The sequence below is a fragment of the Xiphias gladius genome, chromosome 8 (assembly GCF_016859285.1).
Source record: "Xiphias gladius isolate SHS-SW01 ecotype Sanya breed wild chromosome 8, ASM1685928v1, whole genome shotgun sequence".
Classification (NCBI taxonomy): Eukaryota; Metazoa; Chordata; class Actinopteri; order Istiophoriformes; family Xiphiidae; genus Xiphias; species Xiphias gladius.
The window spans coordinates 29,657,080-29,669,553 of NC_053407.1; the positions used below are offsets into that span (position 1 = coordinate 29,657,080).

The following is a 12,474-nucleotide window of genomic DNA, read 5'->3' on the forward strand; positions in this document are numbered from 1 at the left end:
GTTCTTCTTTTTGGAACAAGACCAAAATAAATATAATCAAAACAAACGTTCCTTTCTTTGTTTAGGATAATGCAAGAAACGCCTATAAAAAGCAACGGTATACTTATGGTGATTCAGCACCATCACCAGAGATGCTGAAATGTCTGTATTATTACTTTATTATCACTTGGAAAAATTTTTTTTTTCCCCTTCAACTGGACACAGTGATTCTGAGACTGACAACCTGCTGCGAAACGCTGCTAAAAATCTGGTGTTTTCTCTCTACAGCTGTACAGACAGTGGTGGTGGAAGAGGTTCTCAAATCCTGTACTCCAGTAAAAGAAGCAGTACCGCGATGGGAAAATACTGCATGAAGCACATGTCCCCACATTGATCGTTTTCTTTAAGCAGAAGTGGAAAAACAGGTGACATGTACACGGTGACCTGTAGAGCGTTAAAATGGGTAAACGTCAAGCAGTTATCGACGTCGTATGTTGTTTATGTGGACGCCTACAACTACAAGTTTGTGTACTTTTGGTCTGCGGCTGTTAGTAATATTTTACTGCGACAGCAGTGACATTTTAGACAATAGTCCTCTTTCAAGTTTTTGGCAACAGTTTGGGGAGGGTCCTTTAGACCTTTGGGTTGAACCAGAACCCCGACTGTGAGCAAGAACTTATCACCCAGCATCAGTGCTGGACCTGACTAATGCTCTAATGTGTCTGAATGGGAACAAATCACTGCAGCTGCTTGAAACGATGAAACCAGAAGAGCAGAACCTGAATATCCATGATGTCGAAATGACATGTTCAGCAATCACATATGGATTTAATTTCAGGGAGTCCACATACGTTTGGTTTCGGTTTCTGTTTAAACTTTTTTAGAGAGGTGTTAATTCAACTGTATGATCACTTTGGAGGATGCCAATATAATGCAAGACAAGTATTTTGTCCACCCCCGTTCATATCAGTGCAATGTCGAATAAAAAAAATAAAAAATTTAACAAAAACTGAAAATAATAACCATTAAGATGGGATTTACTGCAGGACTTTTATATTAGATTGCACTAGTTTTAGCTGTGTGTTCCTAATAAACTGCCAACTGAGTGTACGGTGTACAGTATGTCTGACTACCATCATTATAGGTCAATCGTGGACGTCAACCGTGAACAATAACGCATCGTATACTTTTGCAACATAACCAGCTTCTAAATCCATTACATACAGATAGTGGAGTAAACAGGATGATATTTATCTCGGAAATGTAGTCGAGCAAAAGTAGAAAGTTGCCCAAAAATGGAGAAAACTAGTCATTTGAAACAATTTTTAAATTTAGTAAATTAAGTTTTTAGATTTTCACCTCTGTCAGATGGGGAAATACTGGGTGTAAAACCACAACTCCCTGGTATCAGAGAACCAGTGAGGATCAAATTTCCAAGAGAGACTGTGGTATTTGGGCAAGGCACTGACACTGCCTGGGTTTGGGGTTCCATTCTCTGTTGCTCATAAAGGTACAGCAAAGCAGCTCAACATACACCAAAAAGTGTGTTTTTAAAAGACAACGTCCTGCAGCCTTAACCTGACAGTTATCAAACTGTGTGTAAACTGGGTACAACAGGGAGGACGGAGCACAAGCAGACACACGGACGCTTCACTCAGCCGACAAACCAGAGCGAACTCTTCAATCTCCAGAGCCTCCACCCTGTGAGTCTCTGCACCACGTACACAAAACCACAGCCACCAGCAGGGTTGACAGCAGGCAGGCCGGAGACACACAAAAATGCTACCAGTCTAAAAGCAGCTCTTAATCTCACCCTCGAACGAGAGAACAGAGGCGGCGGCAGCAGCAGAGTGCCAGCTGGGCAGCTCGGGCCTTCACACAGAAGGCGGACGAGATCCACGGTCGCTGCTCGGCAGCAGAGAGACGAGAAGTCACACCTAAAAATCAGGCTTCACTGGGCCTTTAACTGCATTCATGTGATACTGTAAAAACAGCACAATCAAGACCCTTGCTACAAAATACCGCTCAAAAAAAAGGGTTTTCACTGGTGCCAAAGGAAAATCTGTCACCAAAGTGGAAAAACTACGAGGAGCAGAAAATATAGAATCAAAATAGATCTGGATAAACTATCAGTATAATTGGCATATACAATATTACAGTATCTGTTTGAGGATAGAAAATCACATTGAGAAGTAGCAGATGTAACAGAGTGGATGTTTAACTGACAGACTAAAAGATCACATGATCCATCAAATCCACACGTTGGTCATCCCACTGACTGTATTTACTTTGATACAACTTAAGTACTTAGCGGCTTTTTCTCTTCTTTTTAGTCATAGCTTTGCATTGTATGTTCCTTTTGTATTTTTTAATATATATTATAATGAGACAGTTTCTTTTAAAAAGGGATTTCATCTCCTCTTTTCCCGTTAAAGCAACAATACATTTAAATATTGTAAGACTGCATGAATTATGCAGAAGAACAATCTGATATTTTTGTTATCTTGCAATAAAGTATTTAAGTCTTTCAGAAATAATTTGGGGCGAAATCTGATTCAGTGATTCTTGTGTCTTGTATTAAAAAAAAACAAAAAGATGTTTTAACACAATTTACGAGTTAAAAAATTCAAGGTATCTCATTTAGCTGAAGAAAAGTAATTTACAAACTGAATCAAGTCGAGCTGCTTTTTCAGGCTGCAGGAGAAGTGGTAAATAAAATGCCGAATGCCAGAGCATTCTGAAGGAAAATTCAGGCTGGTTACAGTCTCAACAAAATTATAAGATGTCTCGAATTTGGTGCACTGTCCTGTGAGAGCTCAGCCCAGTCATGCAGACCTAAACTTTACCTCGCCACAATAGAAAAAAGAATGAGGACTGTCTTCTTTGGGCCTAACGGAGGTAAAGAACAAAGCAGCCCCTCCCAATGAACGAGTAAATGATTACAACTTAGGACGGGGATCAAAATCCCCAGGAAGTCAAAGCACACTGCTTGGTGAGGTAGAAAAAAGACAAAAGCACCACAACACCACTGTGTCATTATTAACCATACACCACTGTCTCTCAAAGTACAAGCCTCTGTGGGAGGAAGACAACAAAGAATATCCACATACGAAAGTGCATTCATTTTCAGTTCATTTCAGCCGTGAACATGGTATTAGCCACCATTCACAGTGGCGTTAAAACAGGTCTTCAGAAGTTTTGATAAAAATCAGCCCGCAACCTGACACCGGTAAAGATGCCACCGTGATGCCAAAGAAAATACATCAACCTGCCACCAAGTCAGAAGAATGAGGAAACTGTAAACCAGGAAATACACTGCATGTACATTAACTTTTGACCTAGGTGATACGCTGTTGCCCCCTCAACTCAATTTTTTTAATCACTACACTTAAAATATATCTAATTCTCAATTGATTCAAGTACCTGGTTTTGCCTGGCCGACAATCCTAAAACCCCAAAATATTCAGTTGACTATTATAAATTTAGGGCTACAACTAACAATTATTTTCCTTACCATTAATAAAACAATTGTTTTCTCAATTAATCTATTGATCACAAAACCCAATCAATCATTCAACAATCTCCCAGGGCACGAGATCATGTCATTAAATGTCTTGTTTTGTTCGACCAACAGGACAAAAGCCAAAGATATTCAATTTCCTTTCATATCAGACAAGGAACAGCAGCAAATTCTCACATTTGAGAAGCAATTTTGCTTAAAAAAAAAAAAAATGGACTTATACAATGAATCGATTATCGAAATTAATTTTCTGTCAATCGGGTAATTGATTACAGCAGCTCTACCTACATTACAGAGACAAGCGGCAAAGCCTCACATCTAAGAAGTTAGAACCAGCAAATGTTTGGCATTTCTGCTTGAAAAATTACTAAAATGATTAATGGATAATAAAAATATTTGGCAATTTTCTGTCGATCGACTAAACTTTTGTCCAACCACACAGTCCAAAACTCTAAGATAATCCATTTACAATGATGAAATAGAAATAGAGAAATAGAGAAAAGCAGCAAATCCTCACGTGAGAAACTTAAACTCAAGAATGTTTGGTATTTTAGCTTAATAAAAGGCTTAAACAATTAATATATTACCAACAGATGTAGCTGGTTAATTTTCTATCATTCCACTAATCATTTCAGCTCTAGTTATATCCCTCAATTTATCTACTAAATGTGGAAAAGCTGATGAGGGGGCCACCACATGGCTACAGGGAACGACAAAAACGGTGCCTTGTTGGTGAGGATAAGCCAGTTTAAATGCTTAAAATTATCATCAGGAGTCTTTTTTTTTTTTTTAGCGGTCAGGCTGTTAGTGCATTCATTTTTTACTGACTCACACGCATCATGCACGGTTTCCTTCTTTAAAATATACCCTCTCTTTAGCAGATATTGTTCTGCATTTTCTGTAATAGGAGTTTTTCATGACAACTTTTACTACCAGTGAGGATATCGTCTTGTGATTTTGAGTAAGCAGATAACGGGCACAAACCGAGGCTTGTCTTAGCTGCTGTAAGCTGCTGCTGTAGAGTATAGAGCGCTCTCAGTCTGCTGCAGCTCCGCTGTTGACAAGCAGCTAATGAGCTTAAAGTAGCGAGCGTGCAAGTCAGCTGCCACCAAGCCAACAGCCATAGCTCTGGGTGTGATCTCTCAGGACGCACTTGAATGGGCCTGAAGGTCACAAAAGTGACCCAGTGACCTGAAAACCACAAGTTTGAAAAAACAAACAAAAAAACAGAAACAAAACAGCAAGCCCAGGGAACAAAAAAAACAATTACATTTGGACTGAGTTAGAACAAGATACACAAATCCAGCAGCTGCTGTGAAACTACTCATCGTACATGAGGAAGAAATTCAACAGTTACCTCCCTGGTAAGTGTGTGAGTGTATGCGTCAACACCTCACTCCTCCATGGTTTTCCAGTTCCAATCAGGTTAAATTCAGTTTAAAAACGTGAAGCACTGGCGGCAAACTAGCGCGGAGGTAAACAGTCAATTAATCGATTAGTTGATCAAAAGAAAACTAACTGGCGACTATTTTGATACGTGACCCATGATTTCTGTCAACTCAATGCAAAAATGCCAAACATTTGATGGTTCCGGCTTCTCCAGTGTGAGAATTTTGCCATCTTTTCCAGTCTCACATGGTATTACACTGAGTACAGACAAAAAGCTATCTGAAGACATCAACTTGGGCTCTGTGAAATCCCCATGTTCATTTTCCACTATTCTACAGCGTTTTCACAGACCAAACAACTAATCGATGGTGTGAAAAATGATCAGCAGATTAATCAATACTGAAAACAAGCCTTAGTTGCAGCGCTACGTTTCGTAGTTGATTTATCTGGTTGATAATTTATTTAAACAGAAACGCCACACCTTGCTGGATCCGGCTTGAAGACGTCACCTCGGGTGCGCTCAGAAAAACTGTGACGGACATTTTCCACTTTTTGTGACAATATACTGGATAGAAATTATGAACTGACTCGTCGGAGAAACGACCGACAGTGAAAGTGGTTGTTAGTTGCAGCCTTGCCCCGAACGCCGGTTCTGCACCCAAACAAACGCCCGATTTTAACTTCACACCGTATTTTTTTGGGTTTCTCGCATTGCAAACATGTGGCTTACTCCTGAAAATTAAAAAAAAAACGAATAAAAGTAAAAATATGGAGAAACAGAAAGACAACGGTCAGCATTTGAATAGCCAGAAGTTTTGGTACTGGTACAGAAACCCCACTGGCACCGGTACTGACAAAGGAAAGGGTAGTTTTCTGTTTATGTGGGGGGTTTTTTTTCCTGGTAACGTGTTGCCGAAACATGTCAGAACAACATCCACTGCCCCTGAACCAGAGCGACTACAAAGCCCGGTGCTGCCTCGGGCTGGAGTGGGAGGACACGGACAACCTTCCCCGGGGGAAGAAGGAGAGTCGCTCTCGCCCTCTCTCCCCGGACAAAATGGGTTTGAACCGCTCTGTCCGCCTCACACCAGCTCGTAGACCGGGCTGAACCCACCAGCCGCCGATAGCCGGTTCAGTTGCCCAGCTATAGGCAAGCGACAGGGCCATCGCGGTTCACTGCTGCGTGGGGCTGCGGTCTTTACTCCAACGGAAAGGTGTAATTGCCGCTATTACACAAAGCCAAACATCAACCAGCGAGGGGCTCGGTGACGGTTATCCGGGCTAACGTCTCGCTCGGGCTAGGGTTGCTAGCAGAGACACGGCAGCGGTGACCAGACAGACTGAGCTGTCTCGAGGTTAACTAACCCGGCTAACGAAGTTAAGAGGTGGCCTGCGCGAAAAAACATTTCGTTGAATTGTCGCTGTGGTCTGTAACACCTGCGTGTCGGCAAACCGTGTGGCAAATTTTACATTAAGCCGCTAGCTAGTCCAGATGTCCGTCCCCCGCTAACCACCTCACGAACTGCCCTGACATTCTACGAGTTTGTCACGTTACAACTCTCAGGGAAATAACTGAGGACAAAGCCCAGCGAAACTTATCGTTTCACCTATGGCATCGATGTCTTCTGGTAAATTCGGCTTGCAAGTGTTCCGCAAAGCAAGCTTTGTTCCAGTGTGATCAAGCTGCGTTTCTGTTGATCAATGTTACGCTGCTCCAATTCGATGTATTTAGGGGAGACGCTAAAGACAAGAAATACGAGGCGACGCGATTCAGAAAACTTGCAAATCGTAAAAAAGAAAAGCGCCATTTGTGGCGTTGCATTGTGCCGAACTGAAGAGTGGATCCTGGCAACTCTGAATGTTTGTTCAGTCTTGTTCTCGCATCTACGACACATTGAAGATAATATCATTAATCATAAATTGCTATTTTTTTGACCAGCATTTAGCGTGACGTTCTCTGAATACCGGGGCTAGCGACAGGCTAACGGTGGCAGCTAACATTAGCTGGTTCGTTCAGCAGGCACACCCTGCCTTCTTTCTCTGGAACCACAAGACCCTGTCCCGCTAATTTACCTCTTTCTTGTCCTGGAGACACTCCAACACCGCCAGGTTGTTGTTCCAGGAATGTTTGGGGCAAAGCCGGGTCAGGTCGTCCCTGCACACCGCCTCCTCTGCCAACTTCCAGCCGGCAGAGCGCCTCCGAGGCAGCGAGGCCCCAGCGCCCAGGTTCCTCTCAGCGGCTCCCGGGTTCACCGCAGCCGGCCCCGCACCTCCGGCTGGATTCTGCAGGTTATCGGCATTACCGGCGAGTCTCACGACACCATTGTTATCTCCTCGAATTGGATGCAAGGCCGACAAGATGCACATCAAATGCAGGAGCAGAGGAACACGTATACAGTCCGCCATCTTCACAGAGCCAGTCAGCCTGCTGCTGCATTCAGGAGCTGTCGGAAATATGTGAACTAGGAGTAAAGTTGCAGGCGGTCTTTTTCTTTTTCTTTCTTTCTCCCTCTCCCTCTCCCTCTCTCTCTCTCTCTTTCTAGGATGGCAGCGGACAGCTCATGAATAATTCTTGTCTACGTATGGATTCATGCTCCGAGTTATCCAATCACACCACCGCCGTGGAAACGTCTTCTCCGTGTCCTATTATTTAACAGCGGACCCATGCATTTATTGAGCGTAAACTGGGTCCAGGTGTTGATATTGAAGCACGTTGGCGGTTAGTTCCCAACGTGTTTGCTTATATTGCCCGACTTCGCCGCTCCGCCCGTGGCCCCCAGCGCAACAGTGCGGCTCCCTGATGTGTTTGTGCTGGTTTTTTGCAGAACAGTGGAGCATCTGTGACCCAGAACAATAAGATAAATCCACATGTGGAGAGACACGCACACGCACACACACGCACAGCACTTGTTAGTAGAATACGTTCATTGTTGCGTTGAGGTTTTTTTCCATGGGATCGTTGATGAGGAGAAAAACCCGGAACATCATCTGACCCGTCCTGTAACAAAAGAGGCCGGAGCTCCCGAGTGTCAAAATATCGCCTGAACCGGCTCAGAGAGGAACCCGGGCGTGAACGCGCCTAACCTGTAGCCAGCGAGCGGCCACGCGGAGTCCGGAGAGAAACGAGCCTGGATTCGAGCCGAGGGCGGAGACGCTCCTCCGGTGTCACGTCCCGTTAGAGGCCAAAACGGTGGAACGATTCGGTGTCCGTGAGCGGGTAACGATGCCAAAGATGTGTTTGTGCTGGTTCAAGGACGTTGGTCAGGCAGAGACAGGTTTATTTTTACACTGTAAAATCTCCGGCTTAGTGCATGTCGCTGTCACACTTCTTTAACCTCCACATTTACACAGAAGAGTTCTTTGTCCTTAAAAAAAAAAAGGATATTATCAGATTAAACCAGTGTCAGCTACAAGCACCGGTTATTTTCACGGTGAATTCATCTGCAGACTAATCGTTCACTCTTTAAAATGGCATCCGGGCACATTCCCACACTGACACTTGGATTTGCTTCGATTTGCCGAAAAGGAGTCAAAAGGTTTTTTTAACTTTCTGTCACATTTGACGAAAACGAGCAGCAAATCCTCGCTTTCGAGAAGCTGAAACAAGAGAATATTTGGCCTAAAAAATGACTGAATTGGTTAGTCGATTATCAAAATAGCCGCAAATTCATTTCCTGTCGATCAACCAGTTGATTAATCAACTAATCATTGCAGCTCTACAGCTTGTACGCCTGCAAAATGCAGCGTACTGCTACTGGTAAACTGATTATTTTCACTATCAGTTAAACTTAGATTATCTTTTCATTAATCAAGTAGCTGTTTAGTCCATAAAATGATGACGTGTGTACAAAAACTGAAAAACGTCCATCTCAATTCCAGGGACGTCTTCAAGCTGCTTGTTTTGTCCGACCATCAGTCAGAAACCCAAAGATATTCACCTCACTACGATATAAAACAGAGGAAAGCGGCAAATCCTCACAGGTGAGAAGCTGGAGGCAGAGAGGGTTGGAGGTCAACATAGAAAAAATAAAGACTGTTGATCGACCACACTGGAAATCGGCCCTGGACAAAAGTGGGTGGTACACACCCTGCGTGGCCCCGGGGGTCAAACGTGGCCCTTCAGCAAAACGTAAACTGAAGCTTCCCTTTTCTTATTTACAAAAAAATTTCTCATGATTTTTCACAGGGGCTCACATTCATCCCAACAAATCTGACCTTTTAACATTTAATACTCTACAATCTAGTAAATAAATCCACATAAGAATCACGTTTTACCAGAGAAATGTCAACATACGCTGCCGTAACCCTTTCGTCCTCAGTTGCTAGTGGTAAAAATGGCATCTGCCCTCGGATACAATCCTAAAACGATCAGTTTTATGAATAAATTTTAGTCTTAAAATGATTTTATTTTTTATTTTTTTATTGATTCTTTTATTTAACCAGGTCAGGTTCCATTAAGATTCCAAATCTCATTTCCAAGAGAGACCAGGCCGAGACACCGGCATCAACAACGTATAGTCACAGAACAAAGATAACACATTCACGTTAAATTGGTGTTACTGAGTTTAATAATGATGGTTAAGTGAAACATGGCGGGCACCAGTGGAGGAGTTAAAAACAAAACCCGTTTCTGAGATTCCAGTTGTCTCGAAGCTCAGGCCTCTCTGAATCCACGCTGTCCTTCAGTTTGAAGTCTTCAGGCAGCAGGAGCAGGAGTCTCTGGGCCGAGCGAATAGGAAAGAGTCCAGAGATCCCAGACCATATCGCGAACCACTATAACAGGACTCGTAAAGGCCCACAAGTGGGGGAGCGGCGACTATAAAATGTCCTCGTAAACAAAAGCCAGCCGGTGAGTTGTCCCGTGAAAGACGACCATCCAGCCAGCGAATACGACTTACACCGATGACGGCTATAATGACGCCCGGACGTGACAAACCCAGTCCCAGGGGCCCCAGACCCTTAGGGGCCCCAAAAGCCCCGGGTTCACTCCACCCCACTTCTGTCTAAATGGTCTGATTAATTGGGAATTTGTTGGAAATTTCACCACAGTAGTAGGACATCGATCATGACAGGTCCTCGGCCTCCATCTTGTGCGTGGGAGGCTGCGTCCGAATCCACTTCTAAGGTCCCGACTGTTTCGGTTTGTGCTGTGCTCGTTTGTGGGGATGTCGCGTTTTTCAAGAAAAACTGCTCCCGTTTTTTTTCCCCTGCGTGTTGAGTGATTGACGCGCAGAAAAAGCTCCGGCACAGTAGGATTAACCCGTTTCCAGAAAACCCCATTTTTTGTGCACAAGCCCAAACATAATGGTTACTGCTCTTCAACCATTCTGTCTCCTTTGAAATCAAACTCTTTAAATTTTACAACCGAAAAGTCAGAATGAGAAGAAGAGACACTGAACGAAAGCCACAGAGGCACAGACGTGGTGGAAATGTTGTTTTTATTTTGCCTCGCCTGTTTATTTTGGCATAAAAAGGGAACATAAGGCCTGTAGTGGGAGCTTCTGTGTGGAAGACACTGAGTCCAGTACAGACCAAAACACGCCTGAAGTACTGCCACCAAGGTCAAAGTGTTCCACTGCTGGGATGGTGTGTTTGGTTTTAAGGTTTTAATCCGTCAGAGGAGAACTGTGAGGCTGCAGCCAGCAATTATTTTCCTCTTCAATACATCTGACTGTTTTTTTCTTTAACAATAAACTGATGGCACAGTGTATAAAATGTCAGAGGACGGTGAAAAAGGCCTGTCACGGTTCCCCGAAGCCCAAGTTCAGATCTTCAGATGTTTGGTTTTGTCTGACCAACAGAAAAAAGAAAAGAAAAAAAAAAACCCAAAATGTTCAGTTTAGTTTAACAGAAAACCGGGGAATTAGCAAATAATCACAGTTGAGAAGCTGGTAGCAGTGAATTTAGAACAAGACTTCAACAATTAATCAATTGATTTTCTGTTCGTCAGCTGATCGATTGAACCATTTCAGTGTCTTCTTCCTCATCAGTCCTATCAGCCCCCGTCGGGCTGGATGATTATTGCCTGTTGTCAGACACAGGAGCTGGGAAAGGGGAAATTTGTTGTGGTAAAACTCCTTAAAGTGTGACACTTGTGGGGGGAAGTGACCGGACGACTCGATTTTATTCTTGGACCAGTGAATAAAACGGGGCTACAACACGACTTTGCTGAGCGCTGAAGAAAACAAGTTGTAAAAACACACCAATATTAGCAGAGAGCATTAAATGCAGCACAATTAACATGTATACTTTTTCTATTTTGTCATTGTTCTGAAAAACTTGTACTTAAAATCATTAATTAGAACTAAGTCAGTTTTATTTTACAGATGTTTCTCCGACCAAAATCCCCATAAGAGCAGCACATGTCATATCTGCCGCCACTAGAATGTAGGAATTTACGAGCCTACCGTGAAAGCAGCATCCAGCTGGGTCTCTGCAGTTGACAGAGATTTGTTTCTAGACTGGACCGTCCCACGAGGACTGGTCTGTACCGAGCGTGGTACCAGTACTCGGTTGTTGGGGAGGCCTGTTCCACAGCTGCCAGACGCCGACCGCGCCGCCAATTCACAACGCAGACACAAACCACGTCGGTTTTCTGAGATCCTATGCGTAGCCATGAAATGTCAGAGCATTTTTCACTGACTGAATCAAGGAAGTAGGATTCAAAAAAAATCACTCAACACTGGGAAAAGAAGTTGTAGCGCCACTGGGATCAACCATAAAATCGTTGTTTTTCTACACACGTCAACAAACTGAAGCTGCGACTTATTTCTCTAGATGAGAAACTTATTGGACTTTGGATGAGTTTTTAATGATAATCAGTTTAGAAATGAACTATTTTTAAAACAATCACTGTAGCTAAATTAAAGTGTCACTTAAATGATGCACACAGGAACCACACGGAAATACAAAAACACAGAAGATGAGGAGATTTGTCGGTTAATAAGTCTACATCCTCAGTCTGCCCAGGCTCTCACTGTAGGCTGCTGAGGTGCCGCACCAAGTTCAGACCATATTCTTCTGAGACACTCACACACTTTTAAAGGCCGTTTTTCCTCTGAAAAGCGCCGAATACCGAGCTGCTACTGAAACCTCACCTCTCCACCTTCTCCACCTCCATCTTTTCATCATGCTTTTACAGTATTTTCCGTCTCTGCCCACAGGGATACCCTGACTTTTGAACCTCGAGCACTCCTGGTTTTACAGATTCGTCTTCATCTTTCTACATGTTACGTTAACTAGATCTGCAAAGATTACTTAATTGACGGAAAATGAATCATCCACTATCATTTAAGCCATTTTTTAAGAAAAAAGTCTCCTGATGCAGCTTCTCCAATGTGAGGAGTTGCTGCTACTCTGTTTGAAATGAAAATCTCATGACAGTAACAAGGACTCAGAGAAAATGTTGGGCGTTTGTTGCTATTTTCTGATATTTTTATAGGCAAAACAATTAATAGAGAAAACGGTCAGCAGATTGAACAGTATTGAAAATATGTGTTAGTTGCAGCTTTGATTCTAAACTCAACAGAAACCCGGCAGAGCCATTGTAAAAATGAGAAAGGATCAGCCCAGTCTGACAAATCTGA

The 12,474-nt window shown here is 43.1% G+C and overlaps 1 protein-coding gene across 1 annotated transcript in view; it reads right to left on the reverse strand.

Annotated features, from left to right (window-relative positions):
• The window catches only part of glg1a (golgi glycoprotein 1a), a 35,059-nt gene extending 27,765 nt beyond the window's left edge, over nucleotides 1-7,294 (reverse strand). The window contains exon 1 of the mRNA XM_040132692.1: nucleotides 6,962-7,294. Coding sequence (XP_039988626.1) covers nucleotides 6,962-7,294 — 333 coding nt within the window. The remainder of the gene's footprint in view (nucleotides 1-6,961) is intronic.
• Nucleotides 7,295-12,474: the final 5,180 nt, after the last annotated feature.